Source organism: Rhinopithecus bieti, unplaced genomic scaffold (genome assembly GCF_001698545.2).
Source record: "Rhinopithecus bieti isolate Rb0 unplaced genomic scaffold, ASM169854v2 scaffold_9899, whole genome shotgun sequence".
NCBI classification, from domain to species: domain Eukaryota; kingdom Metazoa; phylum Chordata; class Mammalia; order Primates; family Cercopithecidae; genus Rhinopithecus; species Rhinopithecus bieti.
Window position 1 is genome coordinate 5,772,366 of NW_016806979.1, and position 21,629 is coordinate 5,793,994.

The following is a 21,629-nucleotide window of genomic DNA, read 5'->3' on the forward strand; positions in this document are numbered from 1 at the left end:
GTTTTCCCAAGGATACTGAAACTGGCATTTTTATGTATTTATTTTTTGTTTTTTTTGCTTTTTTTTTTTTTTGAGACGGAGTCTCACTCTGTCGCCCAGGCTGGAGTGCAGTGGTGCGATCTTGGCTCACTGCAAGCTCTGCCTCCCAGGTTCAAGCGATTCTCCTGCCTCAGCTTCCCAAGTAGCTGGGACTACAGGCGTGTACCACCACACCAGGCTAATTTTTTGTATTTTTAGTAGAGACAGGGTTTCACAGTGTTAGCCAGGATGGTCTCGATCTCCTGACCTCGTGATCCACCTGCCTTGGCCTCCCAAAGTGCTGGGATTACAGGTGTGAGCCACTGTGCCCGGCCTCTAAGGATGTTTTTTCAAAAAAAAAACAGGTTTATTCAGATACAGTTCATGTAACACAAGTCACCCATTTAAAGTGAGCAGCTCAGTGACATTTTGTACATTCATTATGTTGTGCAGCCACCACCTCTGTCTAGTTCCAGAAAATTTTCATTTCCCCAAAAGGAAACCCTGTCCCCATCAGGAGTCACTCCCCACTCCCTCCCACACTCCCAGCCCCTGGTAACTACTAATCTGCTTTCTGTCTCTATTGATTTGCCTGTTGTGGACATTTCAGATCAATGGAATTATACACTATGTGGCTGACATGTAATCTGTGGAAACTTGTAGCTGTGAGGAATGTTGAACCAGGACCTGGCGTGGTGGCTCATGCCTATAATCTCAGCACTTTGGGAGGCTTAGGCGGGAGGATCACTTGAGCACAAGAGTTCTAGACAAGCCTGGGCAACACAGTGAGACCCTCATCTCGACAAAAAAATGAAAAAATTAGGCATGGTGTTGTGCTCTTGTGATCCCAGCTACTCTAGAGGCTGAGGTGGGAGGATCACTTGAGCACAGGAGATGCAGGCTGCAGTGAGCTGTGACTGTGATTAGAAGCGTGAACCACTGCACCCGACCTATTTTCTGTTTTTTTATTCCAGTCATCCCTGGGTGTGTGAAGTGGTATCTCGTTGTTTGTTTTTTGTTTGGTGGGTTTGTTTGTTCATTATTGCTCCTTGCAGGGCAGGGCTAATGCATAGGTAGTGTGCCCAGAGTAGCTGGTGTCTCGTTTTGATTTGCATTTCCCTGATGACACATGGCATTGAGCATCTTGTTACGTGCTTTTGGCCAATATGTATAGCTTCTTTGAAGAAACGTCTATTCAGAGTTTTGTTTTCCCAAGGATACTGAAACTGGCATTTTTATGTATTTATTTTTTGTTTTTTTTGCTTTTTTTTTTTTTGAGACGGAGTCTCACTCTGTCGCCCAGGCTGGAATGCAGTGGCCAGATCTCAGCTCACTGCAAGCTCCGCCTCCCAGGTTTATGCCATTCTCCTGCCTCAGCCTCCCGAGTAGCTGGGACTACAGGTGCCCGCCACCTCGCCCGGCTAGTTTTTTTGTATTTTTTTTAGTAGAGACGGGGTTTCACCGTGTTAGCCAGGATGGTCTCGATCTCCTGACCTTGTGATCTGCCCGTCTCGGCCTCCCAAAGTGCTGGGATTACAGGCTTGAGCCACCGCGCCCAGCCTGTTTTTTGTTTTTTATGTATTTATTTTATGTTTTTGAGACGGAGTCTCAGTCTTATTGCCCAGGCATGATCTCTGCTCACTGCAACCTCCGCCTCCGGGTTCAAGTGATTCTCCTGCCTCAGCCTCCTGAGTAGTTGAAGTTACAAGTGCCCACCACCACACCCAGCTAATTTTTTTGTATGTTTAGGAGAAACAGGGTTTCACCATGTTGGCCAGACTGGTCCCAAACTCAGGTGATCCGCCCGCCTTGGCGGATCTAATGCTGGGATTACAGGCGTGAGCCACGGCGCCCGGCCTGTTGATTTATTTGTTAACGTTTTCATCTCCCTGTGGAGTCTCTTTTCAAATGTATTTTCCTGTTCCTCTGTTTTGAGGTCTGACATTTGTTGCTTGGAAGCTGCAGTGCAGCCCTTGGGGACACTCTGCACAGCTTGGGGCCTCTGAATCCCGATGTGCCCTAGTCCTGGGCCCTGTTTCTTCCCCTGAGGCCACACATCTGGCCATCCTGTTATCCAGCTGTGGCCCAGGTAGCTTCCCAACTGCCTGGAGGAGTGGCCCGAGCCTCTTTGCTGCCTGACAGCCCTGGGCTTACTGCCCTGCAGCCCCACCAGCAGTGATGAGGACCTGGAGTAGAGCTGTGGGGGATGGCCCTGCAGCAACCTGTTGTCCCCTGAGGTCGTGGTGCCTCTTGCTCTGGGCCCTAGATTCTCTGGATCCTGCAACAGTCACCACTCATGCTTCTGCTACGCTTCCCGGTGTCTTCACTCCTCCTTTTGTCTCAGCCTTGCCTGTTTAGCGGACGCAAATGCCTGTCCTCAGTTTTCTGTCTTTAACTGGCAGTTCTGTTTATATCCACATGACTCTCCTCTCAGGCCACCAGGGAATTGATACCTGCAGTGGTCTGCACCTGAGCCCATTGGTTAGGGAGATGGGCTCTGGGTGTCACTGGCTGGCAGAATGGCCATGGCCCTGGACTTCAATCTCCCTGCGGGGCCTGGAGCGGCACTAGGCTCCCCTGAGATGCACAACCCCTGGGAGTTGAACAGTTGGGTCAGAGAGGATACCCGTAAGCTGCAGGGTTGCTGGCGGGGGTGGAGGGTTCCACTTGCCCAGATCACATGGAGTGGGAGAAGGAGCATGCACTGGGGTGTTTCTTCCCTTCTTCCCCAGCTGCATCACCTGGTCATGCTGGTGGCCACTCTGCCGCCCTCCAGATCCTGCTGTGACCTGGGCTTCCAGGAAAGCTGTCTCATCCTAGGCCAGGGCCCTCCGTTCTCTTCTGCATTTTGGACAGTTTCTGCAGTGAGCGTTCTGAACAGGATGAACAGCTATCTTTAAAAGCAGGGTCCAGCACCCTAGTGTGTGTCCCTGGTCTCTCTGGTAGCAGGCACCTACACAAAGTGACCCTCCTCTGGGCTCAGGGGGAGAGTGAGTGGGGAAGTCCTCCTTTGGGTGAAGCTGGCGGCAGGATGGGCTCAGGCCCAGGCTCCTATGACCCCTTGGCCCTGCTCTGGATTTGGGAGCAGGAGGGTCCCTTCCTTGAGGCATCTCCACCAGGCCCCCATGTAGATACAGGCCTGGAGTCCTGCCTCTCCTTCGCAGGAAGCTGTGCCAGCCACAGAGCACCAGCAGCCTCCTTGGAGACCCTGCTGCCTCCAGCCCCCCAGGCGAGCGTGGGCGCTCGGCTTCACCCCCACAGGTAAATGGGGCAGGCCTGGGGTGACTGTCCCGAGCACCTGCAGGGCACCCTGTGTTGCGTCAGTAACCCTTGTCACCTTCCTCACCAGCTCCTTGGAGCATGAGCTGCTCCAAGTTGAGCCGTCTCCCTCCACCCAGGGACCAAGGGGGAAGCTGTCGGGTTGGGGTTGGGGGCAGCCAGCCATTGTGGCTGCAGCACCCCAGTGTCACAGTGCGGAACCTGGGACAGGGGGCAGCTCCCTGATGTGGGGTTGCCCCCGGACCTCCTGCTCCTGTGTCACAGCTATCGCTGGGGAAGCATGCTGAGCACAGCAGCGCTTTAGACCAGTCCCCAGGGGTGGCCCGCTCACACGCTGGGCCCTGCCCTCCCCCTGCATCTATCCCAGCAGGCTGATGGGCCCCAGCTGAGGCCACCCTGAGCGGTACCTGGGACCTGACTTGGTGCCCGGGCGCCCCCGTGTGGCCAGTGTGGGCCTTGCAGGCGGCACTGGGTTTTCTGGCTGGGCCAGGGGATTGCCTGTTGCTGCCCAGCTGCTCTGTGCTCCCCTCTAAAATGGTCTCTGTTCCTCTCCAGAAACGGCCACAGCCTCCTGATTTCATCGACCCCCTAGCCAACAAGAAACCCCGGATATCGCACTTCACTCAGAGAGCTCAACCTGCCATCAATGGGAAGCTGGGCGTGCCCGATGGCCGTGAGGCTCTGCTGCCCACCCCGGGCCCGCCAGCCAGCACGGACACCCTCAGCTCCAGCACCCACCTGCCCCCGCGGCTGGAGCCCCCAAGGGTCCACGACCCTCTGGCCGATGTCAGCAATGACCTGGGCCACAGCGGCCGGGACTGTGAGCATGGAGAGGTGGCTGCCCCAGCCCCTACTGCGCGCCTCGGCCTGCCCCTGCTGACGGACTGTGCCCAACCCAGCAGGCCCCACAGCAGCCCCTTGCGCAGCAAGCCCAAGAAGAAGTCCAAGACAGCCACAAGACAAGGAAATTGAGTGCGTCTGAGGACAGGCCTGGGCCCAGCCTCCAGATTGTGCACCTGCCACCCATGCCACCCGTCGGAGCCCCAGCAGGACGCCCCAGGTAGTGCCCAGGGCAGGAGGGCGCTGGCTGCGGCTCCAGAGTACTGGCCCCACACCCGCTCACCCTCCATGCGTGTTTGAGGGGCTCACGCTGTAGAAGCTGGGAGAGGGAGCCCTGTTGCCCCAGGCCCTGTCAGATTCGCCTGTGTGCCCGGCATCTGGCACCCTATGTTCTGCAATCTGGTCTCTCCCTTGGCCCATCTGGAGTGCTGGGTGTCACTTGTAGTCAATGTGCCAGCCACACTGGGGACCGGCGGCCCAGAGCCTTGTGGGGATGAGGCCACAGAAGGGGCTACATGTGAGAGGAAGGGGCCCAGCCCCTCTGACTGCAGGGAAGCCCAGGAAACCAGGGCCATTGCTGAGGTCTGCTGGGGTTCAGGGAAGGCAGTAGGGGCCCAGGCAGGCCAGCCTATTCAGGAGAGGCAGCGCAGGTACGGATAGCAGTCCTGGTGGGAGAGGGATAGCACCTGGACCTCCGTAGCCCCGTCGGACTGTTGTGGATGTGTATTTTCTGCTGTGGGGACAGTGCCTGGCAGGGCTGGAGTTGGGGAGCCAGGAGACCTGGGCAGGCTCGAGCCACAGCCCAGGCACCTGACCGAGCGCAAGCAGCACCGCCAGCATCATGGCCTAGCTGTGCAGCTGTCGTTTACAGGAACCAGCAGGAGGCAGCGGCCAGCGTGCGAGTGGCTGTTCCACCGGCATGTGTGGCAGGGCTGCAGTGGCCCATGTGGTGATCGGCCAGTTGCGATACCACCTCGCTCTCAGCACCGGCTGGCCCAGGGCAGCCCAGGTGGTGTCACCTGTTGTGCTTTTGGGTTGTGTCTCTGGGGAGGAGGCTGAGTCAGGGACATTCCTAGGATGAGGATGGGAGCCCCTCTTCCATTATAGCTTTGTGTTGCTCAGAGGGCCATGCCCTGTCCCCTGCTGTGGCTGGAGAGCAGGTCCTCACAACTGTGGCTGGGTCTTACTGGATAGGAAGGAGGACTTTTGGGGTTGGGTCAGCCCTGCCTCGTGCTGGGCTTCCCACCTCCCTTGGGACTGCATGTGGAGGCCAAAGGGGAGAAGGTGGCCTCACTCCCTGGGCAGCCTCTCTGACCAGGGCTGTGCTTAGGGCAGGACTCCTGATTCCCAGGACATACCCACACCCCACAGCCAGACCTGGGCCAGGATCTGTCTCAAATGGCCCAGGTCCAGGGTCCACAGACCACTCTGGGCTGTGTCCCTTCCTTGGGTGCCCAGTGCCTAGGTGCCAAGACAGGCCTGGGGACTCAAGGTGGTTTCCTATCTGGCCTGATGCATGTCAGCCCCTAGGCAGCTCATCCCCGGCCCAGGAGCTGTCATCTCTACCACAGGTGAGAAAGTGTAAACCAGGGGTAGATGTCCCAAGCACCAAGAAAAGGACAGTAGAGTCACCAGAAGCTGAGCCAGGTGCTGGTGGTCCATGTTACCCAGGGTCCCGAAGGTGGTACATGTGCCTGTGCCCCTGCCCGGGACAAGCAAGTAGAGAGATGTGGGCTGTGAAGGGACAGATAGGGAGAGGAGCTGCTGTGGGGGTGTTCCCCAGGGCCCCAAAGCAGGGACCAGCTTGGCCGGCCCCACACAGCCAGAGCTGAGCGGGAGTGGGGACCGCTGAGGTTTGCCAAGGGCTAGACTTTAAAGGGCCCACTGGTACCAGGTTGAGCTGACCCTGAGCCTTGATTTCCCCATTTGTCATCCTAGCTGGTGAAGATCTTGGGGCCTGTCAAATGCAGTGATGTTGACCAGCCTGACACATGGCAGTTACCTGTCCTAGAATACCCACAGAGGCCACTCTGGCAGGAGCATGGGCTTGGCTTTCCCAGCTGTGCCTTGCCTGTCACTTCCTTCCGGCCCGGACCAGGGTCAGATTCATTCAATACATGCCCAGTGGGTTGCAGCCCTGGGAAGGCCACAGCCTTTTAAAGACAACCCAGGTGGGGGTGGTGGCGATTTTGAAGGCAGTGCCTGACCCAAAGTTGGGACTGTTAAAAACTTTGTAGGGAGTGAGCTTTGTCAACTTTTGGGAATTTGGCAGCAGAGAAGCTGCTGTGGTCAGCCCAGGTGTTGCACTGAGAGAGAGGGCTCAGCAAACTGGAGATCGCAGACTCCTGCTCTCTCAGGGGATAGTGCAGAGGGCCCCTGAAAATGTGCACGAGGGCCAGGCACGTGGCTCCGCCTGTAATCCCAGCATGTTGAGAGGCCAAGTCAAGAGGATCACTTAAGTCCAGGAGTTCAAGACCAGCCTGGGCAATATAGGAGAGCCTCCTCATCTCTACTAAAAAGTAAAAAAAAAAAAAAATTCACCAGCTGTGGTGGTTCACACCAATAATCCCAGTGCTTTGGAAGGCCAATTCAGGAGGACTGCTTGAGGTCAGGAGTTTGAGACCAGCCTGGGCAACACAGTTGGACCCCATCTCTACAAGAAATGTATTTAATTAGCTGGGCATGGTGGCATATGCCTATAGTCCCACCTATTTGGGAGGCTGAGGCAAGAGGATCACTTGAGCCCAGGAGTTCAAGGTTGTAGTGAGCCATGATCGCACCATTGCAACTCCAACCTGGGTGGCAGAGCAAGACCTTGTCTCTAAAAAAAAAAAAAAGTGTACTGAGGATACATCTGAAATTGATAAAATCATTTCTGTATTGGAAAGAAAGTCACTGCAAGAAGGCCTAGGAAACGCACTAAATTGTAGTTGTGATCCAAGGGGATGAGGCGACTGTGTTCCTAGGTGATGGGCACTTCAGTCCTCCTGCCCCTCCTCCCTGATTGCCAAACCCTCAGGGGTGTTGTCATATGTGGCCAGGACACCCCACCACATGGCTGAGGAGCAGGACAGCTGCCTGGGGTCCCATCTAGCCATCAGCTGTGCAGTTTTGGGCAGGCCCCTGAAGGGCTGAAGGGCTGAGCATCATCATGGACGCTTTGCTCACGGATGGCCGATTGGGGTGGCCCATGGGTTCCTCTGGCTGGCCCTGTCCTGGAGCTGCCTTGTGGAGCCTGCAATTCAGTGTCTAGTGGAAAGGACAGGACGATCTGGGTGGGGCGCAGACCAAGGGCCTGGAACTTTGTCAGCAGCAAGAGATGCAGGCCCTGCTGGCCGTCTTGTCTTTGTCTTGCCTGGCCAGAGACTGGGACGCCCCAGAGACTCGGGTCAGGCCAGGGGTCATTTGTTTTCAGCTTAGTGACCTTTAACATGCAGTCAGTGGAGGCAGCAAAGACCTGGCCTGGGGGAAGCTCTGACCGGTTGTGCAGGCTTTGGCCCTGCAGTTCCCTGACCTGTCTGCTGTTTGCCAAGAATGTGACTGTGGTGATGCCTGGGCGCTCTGTGTCCTGCAGGGCTTTGCTTTGGACACGCAGGTGCATGTTGAACTCTGCTCGACACCTGGAGGGCACGCCCAGGTCCAGCAGCCCACAGTTGCCAGGTGCCAGGTGCTCAGCCCTTGCACCTGCCACACAGTCATCCCCTCTGCCGTCCCTCCATGTCCCTCCAGCAGCAAAGCGTGCACTTTTCACGCGTGTCCCCATCCTGGCATGCTTCCTGCAGACCGGTGCCATGGGTGCAGACTCAGGAGGTATGTGTTTGTTCTCATAGGTTTAAACGGAACCTGCAGCATTTCCAGTGTTCCCACGTCCACGTCGGAGACGCCCGACTACTTGCTGTGAGTGTTTGTCCGGGCCCTGCAGGCCAGGCCTCCCTTTTCTGGGTTCAGACCCCCTCCCCCAGCACTGCAGGTTGTCAGAGGCAGAAAGCCACTGCAAGTCTGAGTATGTGAATTCCAAACATAGCAGCCTTTTCTGGGCCAGGCCCCCTCATAAGCCAGGGGATCACCCGAGAGGCCAGGCCGCCGGCGGAGCCAGGATGGCTGCTGCCTGGGTGGGGCTGGGTCCTTCCAGCCTCCACTTAGTGGCCCCTCTCTCCTGTCTCAGGAAGTACGCAGCCATCTCCTCTTCGGAGCAGCGCCAGAGCTACAAGAACGACTTCAACGCCGAGTACAGCGAGTACCGCGACCTGCACGCCCGCATTGAGCGCATCACACGGCGGTTCACGCAGCTCGACGCCCAGCTCCGGCAGCTCTCCCAGGGCTCCGAGGAGTATGAGGTAGAGCCGGCCCACTGTCTGCTGTGCCCCGGCCCTGGCGGGAGCCAGGGCCCATTTGGGCGCATACCATCGCCAACACTAGCCTACTGGCCTGCTTGGTGGCCCCAGAGTCTGGCCCTTCCCCAGGCAGCGCTTCTCCCCCTGGTGCACTCCATGGGGCAACTCCATGGTTCTGGCCCGGCTCTGGGGCCCTGTTGTGGGAGTCCTTGAAGGCAGCCCAGCTTGTCAGCCTCCTTTGCAGTGGGGACAGCTGTGACCCACCTCCTTGGGTGGGGGCGATCCAGGGTACATGGATCCCCACACGTTTGAGCACCGGGGGTCCTCTCACAGCCCAGGACACAGGGCTCTTGGTACCTGTGCCACACCCTCGGGAGACTCCGCAACTGAGCCCTGTCCAGCACCTTGGAGCCCATCCATGCTGCCACAACTGTAGCAGGGGGAGGTGACAGGTCCCTATGGTCCCCTGGCTTGAGCTCACAGCTCCTTCAGCTGCCCTGTGTAGACAGAGTCTCCACCCTCAGCCACAGCCTTGGACACAGCCTCCCCACCTGCCACCTTTCGGAACTGGTGACCTGACTGCAGGGCTGGGCCCCGATTAATCAGATGCCGGGGTATCTCCCGGCCAAAGCCCCTTTAGCTTCCAAAGAGGATGACTCATGATGGGGTTCTAGGGGCTGCGAGCCACGGGTTCTTGGGGCATCTCTCCCTCCCCTCCCTGTTTGCTGCATACCCCACCCAGCCCCCCATCCCAGCCCCTCCGCGACATGGATACTTCCTTGTCCTCCCACGCCCCCATGACAGCAGTGCCCCACCTGTTCTTGCCTCCAAGGGACCCGGCAGCCTTTCCCTCATGCCCCATCCAGTCTGGAGCTACAGCCGCTGCAGACCCATGGGGTGTGACTTGCCCCTGTACTTGAGGCTGCCCCACCTTCCCACCCCTCACCCTTCTCAGAGCACCTGGGACCACTCAATTTGAGTTTCCTGCAGGCGGGGATGCATTCTGTCATCTCAAAATTTTGTTTTTCTTCTAGACTACTCGAGGGCAGATTTTGCAGGAATATAGAAAAATCAAAAAGGTGAGAGTGTCTCTTGTGTTGGGATGGGCTCCAAGTGAGCCGTGGGAGCCGGAGGGAGGAGGGTGGGCCCGGGGCAACCTCTCTGCCTGCTACTTCTAAGGTGTGGGGGAAGAGCCTTTGGGTCTGAGGCCAAAGTTGCCCCGCCACCCCCAGCCAAGTCTTCAGCCGTGGCATCCCGGCCCAGCCACACAAGCTGAGGAGGTGCGGGGAACTAACTCCCACTCTGCCCTTGGACCACAACCCTCCTTGCTGGGCACCAAGCCCAGGTTTTTGGTGGGGGGGGGTGGGCACTGGCCTGCTCGCAGCGGGGAGCAGCACCCAGGGAGGCTCTGTCCTGAGCGTGACTGTGCTGTCCCGCAGACCAATACCAACTACAGCCAGGAGAAGCACCGCTGCGAGTACCTGCACAGCAAGCTGGCCCACATCAAGAGACTCATCGCCGAGTACGACCAGCGGCAGCTGCAGGCTTGGCCCTAGCCGCCCGCCCCGATGGTGGGGATCTGGGAGGGTGGGGGGAGCAAAAAGCGGGGAGAGAGGATTTATTTAAAAAAATAAACCCAAGGAAGATGCTCATCTGAGCCAACACCGCCGGCTTTCAGGGCAGCCCCTACAGACGTCTCGCCCTGGCAGGTGGCTGCAAGCCCACCTTGGCCCTCCCTGCGCCTCCTGAGCAGTCCCTGCCTATGACGGGCTCCCCAGAAGCCCACTGCCTCCTCCCTGGCTGCAGCCCCCGGGGTTCAGCCTCCTCTCTCGCCAGAAGACTCCTAGACCCTCAGGGCGGCACGCCTGCCTTTTCTAGTTTTATACAAAGACAGCCACTTTTAGCTACTGCTAATGAGACTTGAGTCTATTTTTGTACAAAAGAGAAGCAAAATCTTTTTTCTAAACCTGTGCCTCCCTCTCCTCGGACACCCAGGGTCTAGCCGCTGCCCTGGGTCCTGCCTGCAGTATTACAGAGGCCGTCGAAAGGTGCAGCCGCGTTCTGAGGGCGCAGGGATTGGGCACGTGGCCTCTGCTAGTCTCTGGCTCTATGTTTAGGCACCCCCGTCCCCAGCCTCTCCTCCTCGGGCAGGGTCTCTGCTCCAGCAAGCAAATGGGGTGGCCTGGGTGGCTATTTTGAGAACTCCAGCTGGTGTCCCCAGGCAGCTGCTCAGAGCCAAGGGGGCAGAGGGCTTTTGGCGCCCCCAGGCCTGCCCTGTTATTTGAGGCCCTCAGCTGTCAGGGGCCACTGTGTTTCTGTGCTCCAAGTTGAGACTCGGCTGCAGCGGCGTCCGATTTTACTTTGCGATGTCCTCGGTTTCCCATTTGCTGCTGCTGCTCATTCCACACTGTTGAGACCTTGTAGTCTCGATGCTGCTGGCCTCCCTCCGTCCCTCTGTCCACTTGTGGGTCCTGGGGTCGTTTTAGCAGAGCCACCGCCAAGGTTTGCACTCAGGGAGGGGCTGATGGAGGGCTGGGTGCCTTGGGGTCAGGGAGGCCCCAGGGACCCATGGGCAGAGCTGGGGAGCCAGGAGGATGGGTCCGCCTGCTCTAGGGGTGCAGGCTCTGCAGACACCCCAATTGCTGCTTTGTTGCTGTGCCTACTCTAGCGTCCCCCAAAGCATCGGGGGGCCACGCAAGTGTGCGTGTGTGTGTGTGTGTGGGGACCCCCCAGGGCATGGTGGGGTCTGAGGCGTGTGTTCCCATTTAGGGCTGAATGAAGCCATGACTTGGGAAGGTGGTGGTGGGGGTGGCTGTGACTCAGGGCCCAGGGATCACATGGGGGTCACTGCTGCCATCAGCAGTCAGGCAGGGAGAGCAGAAATGCAAAAATACAGATGTGTCTATTTTTCTAAACTGGGGGGTGGAGGGGTGCCTCCTGATGGCTTCCAAAGAGCTGACCATGGAGGGCCCACAGTGCATCCCACCCCTGCCCAAGAGTCTCTCTCCCTTGGGACCCCCGGGTTCCCAGAGCTCCGAGGAAACTGATCCTTCATGTTTCAATAGCTGTTGTTGTTTTTCTCTTCTGGGCCGGCCAGGGAAGGGCCGAGCAGGCTCCAGGGGGTCTCCAGGGTCAGCTGGACCCCGCTGTGTTGCCCGCAGCCAGCCCTGCAGACATGGGTGAGGTGGGATAATTTCAGGAGGTCCCAGCCCGGGACTGCCTGCCCCTCTGCCCTGGGAACCAGTCCAAGGGGCTGTCAGTTGAATTTGCCTTTTTGTTGTTGTTGTTGTTTTTGCTGTTTATTTGTTCTCCTTTTAAGGGATTATGAAGCTAAGAAAAGTTTTGTGTTTTGGGGGTTGGTGGACAAAGTTCTAGCTGATTAAATATGGTCTAACTTATTGATACTATTTTTTTTCTTTTAATGTTGTACTGTGGAGAGAAACTATTTTGAGCCATGGGGTTGGTGTTTACAAGAACTTTCCACTTTTGCCAAAATGTTACAATTGAAAGGCATCTGCATCTTCAGTTTCCTAATATTTTCTTAAAAGATCTAGTGTCCTTTTTGTACACTAAACAGGTGAATGCTGACTTTTTTCATTCTCCAATAAATTTCACTGAACTGAACCCGGCAGCCCAGACTGCCTGGCTGGTGTGTGTGTGGTGTGTGGTGTGTGGCTGCTGGTATATCTGTGTTTGTGGTGTATGGTGTGTGTGTGTGTTGTGTGTGGGTGTGTAGTATATCTGTGTCGGTGTGTGTCGGGTGTGATATGTGGGTGTATAGTGTGTGGTTAGGGTGTGTGTTAGATGTGTGTGTTGGATGTGTGGGGTACCTTTGTAGGTATGTGGTTGTGTTAGGGTGTGGGTTCTGTGTTGGTGTGTGTGGTTTATCTGGGGATATTAGGGTGTGGGTGTTTGTGGGTGTTGTGTTGGTGTGGGTGTAGTGTATCTGGGTGCGTGGTGTTGGGTGTGGTGTATCTGGATGTGTGTGTTAGGGTGTGGGTGTGGGTGTCGTGTATGTGTGGGGTGTGAGGGTGGGGTGTTGGGGTGTGGTGTATGTTAGGGTGTGGGTGTTATGTATGTGGTGTGTGCTAGGGTGTTGGTGTGTGTGGTGTGTGTTGGATGTGGTGTGGAGTGGTAGGTGGTGAGGGTGTGGGGGTGTGGTGGTGGGGGTGTGGTGGTTGGGTGTGTATGTGGTGTGGGTGTGGTGGGTGTGTGGGTGTGGTGTGTGTTGGGGATGTGTGGTGTGTGAGGGTGTGGGTGTGTTGGGGTGTGGGTGTGTTGGGGTATGGTTGGTGTATCTGTGTGTGTGGTATGAGGGTGTGGTGTGGGGGTGTGTGGGGTGTGGGTGGTGTTTGGTGTGTTGGGGATGTGTGTGTTGGGGTGGTGTGTGGTGTGTGCTGGGGTGTGGGTGTGTGGTGTGTGTGGTGTGTGGTATGTGTGTGTGGTGTGTGTTGGGTGTGTATGTGGTGTGGGGGGTGTGGTGTGGGGGTGTGATGTGTTGGTGTGTGGGTGTGATATATCGGTGTGTGGTATGAGGGTGTGGATGTGTGGTGTATGTTGGGGTGTGTGGTGCGTGGTGTGTGTTGGGTGTGTGGTGTGTGTTGGGGTGTGTAGGTGTGTGAGGTGTGTAGTTGGTATGTGGTGTGTGTTGGGGAGGTGTGTGTTGGGCTATGGGTGTGGTGAGTGTAGGTGTGTGGTGTGCGTGTTGGGGTGTGTGTAGGTGTGTGGTGTGGGGATGTGTGTGGTGGGGTGTGTGGTGTGTTGGTATGGGTGTGGTGTATCTGGGTGTGGGGGTATGTGTGTGTGGTGTGTGTTGGGGTGTGTTGGGGCAGTGTATGGTGTGTATTGGGATGTGCGGTGTGGGGTGTGTGGTGTGTGTGGGTGTGATGTGTGTTGGGGATGTGTGGTGTGTGTTGAAGGTGTGGGGGTGTGTGTTAGGGTGGGTGTGCGGTGTGGGTGTGTGGTATGTGGTGTGGGTGTGGTGTGGGTGTGTGGTGTGTGTTGGGGATGTGTGGTGTGTGTTGGGGATGTGTGGTGTGGCTGTGAGTGGGTGTGGTGTGTTGAGGGTGTGTGGTGTGGGTGTGTGGTGTGAGAGTGGGTGTGGTGTGTTGGGGTGTGCAGTGTGGTATGTGTGTGTGGTGTGTGTTGGTGTGGGTTTGGTGGGTGTGGTATGTGTTGAAGGTGTGGGGGTGTGTGTTAGGGTGGGTGTGCGGTGTGGGTGTGTGGTATGTGGTGTGGGTGTGGTGTGGGTGTGTGGTGTGTGTTGGGGATGTGTGGTGTGTGTTGGTGTGGGTTTGGTGGGTGTGGTATGTGTTGGAGGTGTGGGTGTGGTGTGTTGGGGTGTGTGTGTGGTGTGAGGGTGTCGTGTGTGTTGGGGGGTGTAGGTGTGTGTTGGGTGTGTAGGTGTGTGTGGGTTGTGGTGTGGGTGTGGTGTGTGTTGGGGTGTGGTGTGGGTGTGTGGTGTGTGGTGTGGGTATGTGGTGTGTGTTGGGTGTGTGTGGGTGTGTGGTGGGGGTGTGGTGTGTGGGTGTTGGGTGTGTGTGGGTGTGTGGTGGGTGTGTGGTTGGGGGTGTGGTGTGGGTGTTGGGTGTGTGTGGGTGTGTGGTGGGGGTGTGGGTGTTGGTGTGGTGTGGGTGTGTGTGTTGGTGTGGTGGTGTGTTGGGTGTGTGTGGGTGTGTTGGGGGTGTGGTGTGTGCTGGGTGGTGTGTGTTGGGGTGTGTAGGTGTGTGTGCCGTGTGAGGGTGTGGTGTGTGTTGGGTGTGTGTTGGGGTGTGTGTGTGGTGTGCGAGTGTATCACAGCCTGGTTTCTGTGGTGGCTGTCCCTGTCCGGTGGTTGGGGGTGGGCTGGCATTGGGAGGTGATGTGGCCTGGAGCCGCCATAGTGATGAGGAGGGGTTGTTCAGGGGCTCTGGCTGGGACCAGATGAGAAGGCAAAGTTTGCAGCCTACCTGAGCGGTTGCCCGAGAAAGGACCAAATCAGAGGGCCCTGTAGGTGACGGAGTGGGGGGAGGGGAGGTGCGGGGGGAGGGGCAGCCATAGCGGGTGTATGAGCAGAGAAGTACCCTCTGGTGTGGATAGGGTGGGCTGAACCCAGCATTGGGATTCCTTGGCCCCCTGTGGCATCCAAAGGCTACAGGAGTGGGGCTGGGGGTGGGGGAAACCAGCTGTGACTGTCTTCCTTTGATGAAAACAGCAGCAGGTAACGGTAATATTTTATTACCTGTTCTTTCCACACTGGGGCAGGGGCATCCCCTGTGCCACTAGTGGGGATGGGTAGAAGACCTGGTGGGAGTGGCGGCGGTACAGGTGGAACTGGAGCCAGGGGCCATGGAGAACATAATGCTCATCCTGCCGACCAAGGGCAAGAGGGGGTGCATTTAATAAGAGATAACACGGAAGAATAGGACCATGGGCAAAGGTCCTGGGCCTGCAGCTGTGGGGCCTGGTCTCCCTGCTGGTCTGTGGCCTTGGCCTATGTTCTAAGGCCACCCAGGAGTCTGAGGGGCGCGGGAGGGGAAGTCATGCAACCCAGCGGGGCAGTGTGTACCCTGCTCCCAGCATAGCCTGGCCATGCTGTTCTCCCAGGATAACATCTCTGTCCCCACATCCCAGGGCCAACATCAACCTCCTCCAGCTCACGGTCCTGCCTCCCCTGGCCCTCCAGCACCAACCCTGAGCCAACAGCCCAGCAATACTCTGGCCATCACCCCCACAGCCCGCAGAGGCCACAGTCAGTCTCTTGATCTTCCTGAGCCATGGGTGCCATCAGTCCAGTGCCCCGGGTATCCAGGAGAGCCTTCCCACCCTCATGACCTGGGCACCATGGTGGAGAGGGGCTCAGGCCTACTAACCCCTCTCCTGCCACCTTCCAGGGGCCCCAATTGTCCTCTTTCCACTGGCACCCCTGTTCCTGCAGCCCCCTCCTGTACCAAGCTCCACCTGCGCTCTGCAACACAGCAGTGACTGAGGGAGCGTCATCCCTGCCTTCAGGGAGCCCCCAGTTTGCTGTGGAATGGCAGTGCATCTCGCCACCCACTTCAGCACACCCAGGCCTGACTGGAGGGGCCAAACCCCCTCCCTCAGCCTTGTCAACTGCTGGGAGTGGAAGCAGCCCAGCCTCTACGCCGAATCCCTCCAGCTGCCCCGTGCCAGCTCCCATCCTCCGGCACCCCCGACAGGTGGCCCTGTGAACACAGGGGCTCCCCAGGGCTGGGTCTTGGGACCTTCCTTCCTCATGTCTCTCAACTACACAGGTTCCTGAATCACCTGTCGCCTTGAGGCACAAGATTCCCCGATTCTCTGATCTTCCGATACCTACAGGATGTCCAACAGTTCCATTCCCAGAAATGGTATCGGACTCCACAAGTTATGGGGGTCAGTCCCACAGGGCTGCACCCATGTCAGATGCCACCCATACTTCTGGCAAGCAGGCTAATAAATTGGGAGTTCCCACCACCCCCACTTCAGGTTTGATAATTTGCTAGAACAGCTCACAGAACTCCGGAAAATGCTCACAGTCAAATGGAGGAGGCGCACAGGGCAAGGTATGGGGCGGGCCATGAAGCTTCCATGCCTTTTCCAGGCGTACCACCCTCCCAGCGCCTCCATATTTTCCCCTAAACCCCATTATTATTATTATTATTATTTTTTTCAGACAAGATCTTACTCTGTTGACCAGGCTGGAGTGCAGTGGTACAATCACGGCTCACTGCAGCCCACACCTCCTGAGCTCAGGTGATCCTCCCACCTCAGCCTCCCACACAGCTGGGACTACAGGCATGCGCCAAGCCAGGCTACTTTTTTTTGTTGTTTGTATTGAGATGGTGTTTCCCCGTGTTGCGCAGGCTGGTCTCAAACTCCTGGGCTCAAGTGATCCGCCCTCTTTGGCCTCCCAAAGTGCTAGGATTACAGGCATGAGCCACCATGCCTGGCCGACTGCCTATTTTTCGGCTTAGGTTCTATGAAGAATGTGTATCAGTGTGATGAAACACTTTGTAGATCTTAAAGGGAGCAGACTGGGTGGGGGAGAGGGGCCAGCCTGCCCAGACTTCCTGGGCTCTGGGTAGCATTCCTTCCTCCAGGGTATGGGCAGGACCCTCTTGGAATGAGGGTCTTCAAGGGAGCAGGCAGAGAGTGACCTTTGCCGCCTTTGTGGCTTTATTATTATTATTATTTTAGGGGAGAAGGGCTCCAGTTTCTCTGACCTGCCTTGGGGAAGAGGAATTCTGGTTTCTATGGTTTCCAGGGGAGAAAGGGGCTAGAGGTAGGAGGGCAGGAGAAGGTCGGAAAGACTCGATTCTGAGCTTTCCATGCCCTGCTCAGGGCCAAGGCCTTGAGGGGGGTGGGGGCGGGGGGGTTCTGTTTTCTGAGCCCCATCTCATTTGCATATACGTGATTGATTAAATCGTTGGCCACTGGTGATTGAGCTCAATGTCCAACCAAGAACCAGGAACAACCAAATACTCTTTCACACTCCCTATCCCAGCCCTCCGGGTCTGCCCAAGACCCCAAACTGCCTCCCACATAGCCAATTTTTCATCTGCCCTGCTTGGGTGGCTCAGGTGGCTTAGCCTGTAGTTTTCTTTCAGTGAACTCCTCTTCACGTCTCAAAACCCTTGCCAGCAGCCCCCTCATCTGGGGAGCCTGTCTTGCAGGGGCCCTGCCTGTGAGTTCTCACCCACTGGGGACAGGGGTGTCCCAGTCCACTTCCAACTCTCTCAGACTGGGGCCCCTTCAGGGTGAGGCCTGGACCCAGAGTCTTAAGCCCTCATCCTCCAAGGTCAGGCCCTGTCTCTTGCAAACGTTCCCAACTATCCACCTTTTGGGCCAGTTCCAGTGGTGGAAACTTTCCGGCCTCCAGGCGCTTGTTTTGGAAAGTTCCTGGGGGAGCTGCCCCGGCCTGCCCGCTGGGTTCCCACGCTCCCTTATCAGCGCGCATGAGGGGGGCGCCCTGCTGTGCAGGCCTCATTCCTCCCCTGCCTGGGCCCTGCCCGCCTGTGCATCCCCTCCCCTTCCCGACCAACAACCTCCCCCTCCGGTCCACCCCTGCCAAGCCCTGCTGCAGGTGGGGAAACAGGCCAAACAGGCCCCATCCTTGTGAGCCCCGTGGGGACAGAGTAACTTTGTCCCCCCTGAGATGGATGGGAGCGGACATGGGGAGCCAGGGGATGGGACTGCCTGGTACGTGCTGCTGCCCACGAAGGGGGAGTAGGTGGCAGCGTGGCTCCGAGGAGATGCTGGCTTTCGAGTTCTGGTCCTCTGCCTGTTTCCCCTGCAGTGTCTCTGACCCAGAACTCCTACCCCCCCAGAGGTCCAGCTTCCCTGCCCAGCTCCACTCCCTGGCTTATGGCTGGGCGCATGCCTCATTGTCCTCTTGTAAAGGGGGAATAGGCAGCCATGCGCCCCTGGGGGCTGCGGAGCGAGCGAGGTGAACCTAGACGCGCCGCGCTCGTGGACGCCTGGCCACTTCCGCCAGACGGGGACCCGATGGCCACGATGGCTCTGGGTTGTCGGGCCTCGAACTGGGTCTCCAGACATTGGGCCCCTCCCCCCCAGCGCGGGAGAGGCGGGGAAGGGGGCGGGGCGGGGGCGGGGCCGCAGTGCTTTTCTCCGGAGGTCGCGCGCCCGAGAGCCCGCGCTGTTAGCCACCGCTGCCTGAGTCGACTGTGCGCCGGTGAGTGCGGTTCGGGGCGGGGATGGCCTCCCTGGGGACCCAGGCTGGCTTGGCCCGGCCGCTTAGAGTCCCCGCTGACCCCCCTGCTCACCCTTGGACTCCAGCCCGCCGCGATGGAGGCCGCCGCCCAGTTCTTCGTCGAGAGCCCGGACGTGGTCTACGGCCCCGAGGCCATCGAGGCGCAATACGAGTACCGGACGACGCGCGTCAGCCGCGAGGGCGGCGTCCTCAAGGTGGACCAGGGGACTGGGGAAGGGGGCGTGCTGGGGAGAGCGGGGCGGCGCGGGGAGACGGGCATGGGACCCGGGGTTCACTGCGCGGCTTGTCTTCAGGTGCACCCCACGTCCACGCGCTTCACCTTCCGGACCGCCCGGCAGGTGCCCCGGCTCGGGGTCATGCTTGTCGGCTGGGGCGGGAACAACGGCTCCACACTCACTGCCGCGGTGCTGGCCAACCGGCTGCGTCTGTCCTGGCCCACGCGCAGCGGCCGCAAGGTGGGGGCGGGAGGGGCGTGGTGGGCTGGGAGGCTTGGTGGGAGTCCTTGCGGGTGGGAGTCCCTTGCGGTTGGCGGGCAGGGACCGGCCTGCAGGGCAGGGGCTCTTGCGGGACCGGGGGTCTTTAGGGGGCGGCGTTCCTGCGGGGCGGGCCTGCAGGGCTCGAGAGCCTTCCCGGCTGAGGCCTGTAGTGGGGGCCTAGGGACCTGCAGGGGCGAGCCTGAGGGCGGGAGGGCTTGCAGGGGCGCCGGCCTGCGCTCAGGCGGACCCGGGAGGGGTTTCGCGAGGTAGCTGCGGGCCCCTCGGAGTCCTTTACAGGCGGCGGAGCTTAAGGTGCCGGAGGTCTCGGGGAGGGGCCTGGGGCGCAGCGCTTCCGTCCTGGCTGGAGCCCGGAACTGAAAAACCGCCCGAAAGTGGGGCGCGGGGCTGGAGAGTCTAGGCGGGGCCCAGGCGGTCCGCGCCCCTTCGCCACGCCCCCCCCGTTCACTCACCGTGTCTGCTGCCCCCCAGGAGGCCAACTACTACGGCCCGCTGACTCAGGCGGCACCGTGAAGCTGGGCCTGGACCCGAGGCGCCAGGAGGTGTTCGTGCCCTTTCCAGCGCGCCCTCGCCCCATGGTGGCGCCCAACACCTCGTTGTTCGATGGTGGGCGCGGAGCACTGGGCCGGGTGGGCGGATGGGACGGATTTGGGTCTGGAAAGGGCGCCAGCATCCGGGCCAAGGGCCGAGTGTGAGGATCCCCCCAGGTGGGCCATCTCGTCCGCTGACCTGGCCGAGGCAATGCCGGCGCGCGAAGGTGTCGATTGGGGGGCTGCAGGAGCCAACACTGTGGCCCGCACATGGAGCCCTGCGGCCCCGGCCTTTCTGTTCTACCATCCCCGACGTTCATCGCGGGCCAACCAGAAGCGCGCAGGCAGGACAACCTCATCCCGGGCTGCGCGCGCAGCAGGTGCTGTCCCATCCCGCATCCCTTGCCCTCCCCTGCGCCACCTGTTCCACTTGGTTCCCCTTTTTGCCCACCCCGCGAGTCCAGGCCCCATTTGACACCCCGGGGAACTGAGTGACCAGCCTCTGAGTCCGAGACGCATATACACACCCGCTTCATCTCCCCACAGCTGGACGCACGATCGCAGGGACATCCAGAGACTCTCCCGGTCTAGCGCCGTGGGCTGGACAAAATCATCGTGCTAGTGGACGGCGAACAACGGAGCGCTTCTGTGAAGGTGATTTCCCAGGCCCTCCAACGACCACGCCGCGAACCTACTACACGCACCATCTGAGGTTGGGTCACGCCGCCGTGGAGTGGGGGTCAGGCCAGGCCCAGTCCCCAAACACCAGCTCTGCGTGCTGACTGCCCACCTTGCCCACAGCCTTGGTCTGGAGGTGTCGGCCTCCACGCTCTTCGCCGTGGCCAGCAATCCTGGAGGGCTGTGCCCTTCTCAAGGTCCCGCAGAACACCCTGGTGGCCCGGAGCCCTTGAGGCTCGCGTGGCAGCGCCGGGTTTTTGTGGGCGGGATGACATTCAAAGTCAGGCCAGACCCAAAGTCAAATCCGTGGCTCGTGGACTTTCTTCATCTGGCTCGGGGGTAAGGTCGTGGCTCCAGGCCAGGAAAGGGGCCTGGGCCGCGAACACCTGGCTTGTGGTGCGGCAGGGCCTGCAGCTGCTGGGGCGTCCCTTGTACCCACAGACCATGTCCATCGTGAGTTACAACCACCTGGGCAACAACGATGGGGAGAACCTGTCGGCGCCATTGCAGTTCCGCTCTAAGGAGGTGTCCAAAAGCAATGTGGTGGACGACATGGTGCAGAGCAACCCAGTGCTCTATGCGCCCGGCGAGGAGCCTGACCACTGCGTGCGTGGGGCGCGGGCGCGGGCGCTGGGTTGCCCGGCGAGGGGTGGTGGGAACCCGGGCAAACTCCTGCTGCACTCCAGGTGGTCATCAAGTACGTGCCGTACGTGGGCGACAGCAAGCGCGCGATGGATGAGTATACCTCGGAGCTGATGCTGGGCGGAACCAACACACTGGTACTGCACAACACGTGCGAGGTGCAGTGCGGCTTCAGGGACTGCTGTGGGAGGCGGGGCTTGGCCACCGCCCCCACCTCCTGACCCACCCGTCCCGCAGGACTCGCTGCTGGCCGCACCCATCATGCTGGACCTCGCGCTGCTGACCGAGCTGTGCCAGCGTGTGAGTTTCTGCACTGACGCCGACCCCGAGCCGCAGACCTTCCACCCCGTGCTGTCCCTGCTCAGCTTCCTCTTCAAGGCGCCACTGGTGCCACCGGGCAGCCCGGTGGTCAATGCGCTTTTCCGCCAGCGCAGCTGCATCGAGAACATCCTCAGGTGCGCCCTAGCCTCCAGGTTCCCCATTCAGGGCCCAGATACCCCCTGACTAAGCTATGCACAGGGCTTGGGGGGCTATAGGTGGTGTCTGGTTCTGCTAAGCTGTACGGCCTCTACAGGGCCTGCGTGGGGCTCCCACCACAGAACCACATGCTACTGGAGCATAAGATGGAGCGCCCAGGGCCCGGCCTCAAGCGAGTCGGACCCGTGGCTGCCGCCTGCCCTGTGTTGAACAAGAAAGGACCGGTATCCGCTGCCACCAACGGCTGCACTGGTGATGCCAATGGGCATCCGCAAGTGGAGGAACCTCAGATGCCCACCACCTGAGGCCCTGGTCACACAGCTTCCCAGCTCTTCCTCCCCACTGCCCCCCAAGACCCCACCTTGCCAAGCCCCCACAAAGACAATAAAGGCGCTGCCACTCTTAGACCTCCTTCCACCTGGGGTTCTTGGGGCCTGTGTCCTGACTCTGCCTCCCTCTACTTCGACTCTGAGCTCCCAGCTTCAGTCCCACTCCCTCTGCCCATGGTCATCACCCCAACTCCCAGGGAGAGCCCAGAACCTGGAGCCTCGCTCTGCCCCCAGTTCTCAAAGGTGGGGCTAGATGGGGGCGTGGGGAACATCAGACCACAGGGTGGAGGATGTGG

General features: G+C 59.1%; 2 protein-coding genes and 1 pseudogene across 3 annotated transcripts in view; all 3 read left to right on the forward strand.

The window, feature by feature from the left end:
• ELL (elongation factor for RNA polymerase II) overlaps window positions 1-12,095 on the forward strand; it is a 96,797-nt gene extending 84,702 nt beyond the window's left edge. The window contains 8 exon segments of the mRNA XM_017879436.1: window positions 3,183-3,279; window positions 3,853-4,245; window positions 4,248-4,287; window positions 4,290-4,353; window positions 7,966-8,034; window positions 8,303-8,474; window positions 9,506-9,550; window positions 9,911-12,095. Of these exon segments, the coding sequence (XP_017734925.1) occupies window positions 3,183-3,279; window positions 3,853-4,245; window positions 4,248-4,287; window positions 4,290-4,353; window positions 7,966-8,034; window positions 8,303-8,474; window positions 9,506-9,550; window positions 9,911-10,027 (997 nt within the window). The 3' untranslated portion in view covers window positions 10,028-12,095.
• LOC108534208 (uncharacterized) lies at window positions 11,255-12,107 on the forward strand (annotated as a pseudogene). The gene has a single exon (XR_001886916.1). The product of XR_001886916.1 is annotated as an uncharacterized LOC108534208 (transcript).
• A 5,828-nt stretch (window positions 12,108-17,935) lies between these two features.
• ISYNA1 (inositol-3-phosphate synthase 1) lies at window positions 17,936-21,443 on the forward strand. The gene is given in 14 exon segments (XM_017879559.1): window positions 17,936-18,144; window positions 18,249-18,377; window positions 18,477-18,638; window positions 19,149-19,176; window positions 19,179-19,287; window positions 19,385-19,421; window positions 19,423-19,587; window positions 19,977-20,054; window positions 20,056-20,103; window positions 20,106-20,216; window positions 20,300-20,491; window positions 20,572-20,685; window positions 20,765-20,982; window positions 21,102-21,443. Coding segments are annotated over 13 exon segments (1,590 nt in total). The 5' UTR covers window positions 17,936-18,144; window positions 18,249-18,257; the 3' UTR covers window positions 21,310-21,443.
• The last annotated feature ends 186 nt before the right edge of the window (window positions 21,444-21,629 follow it).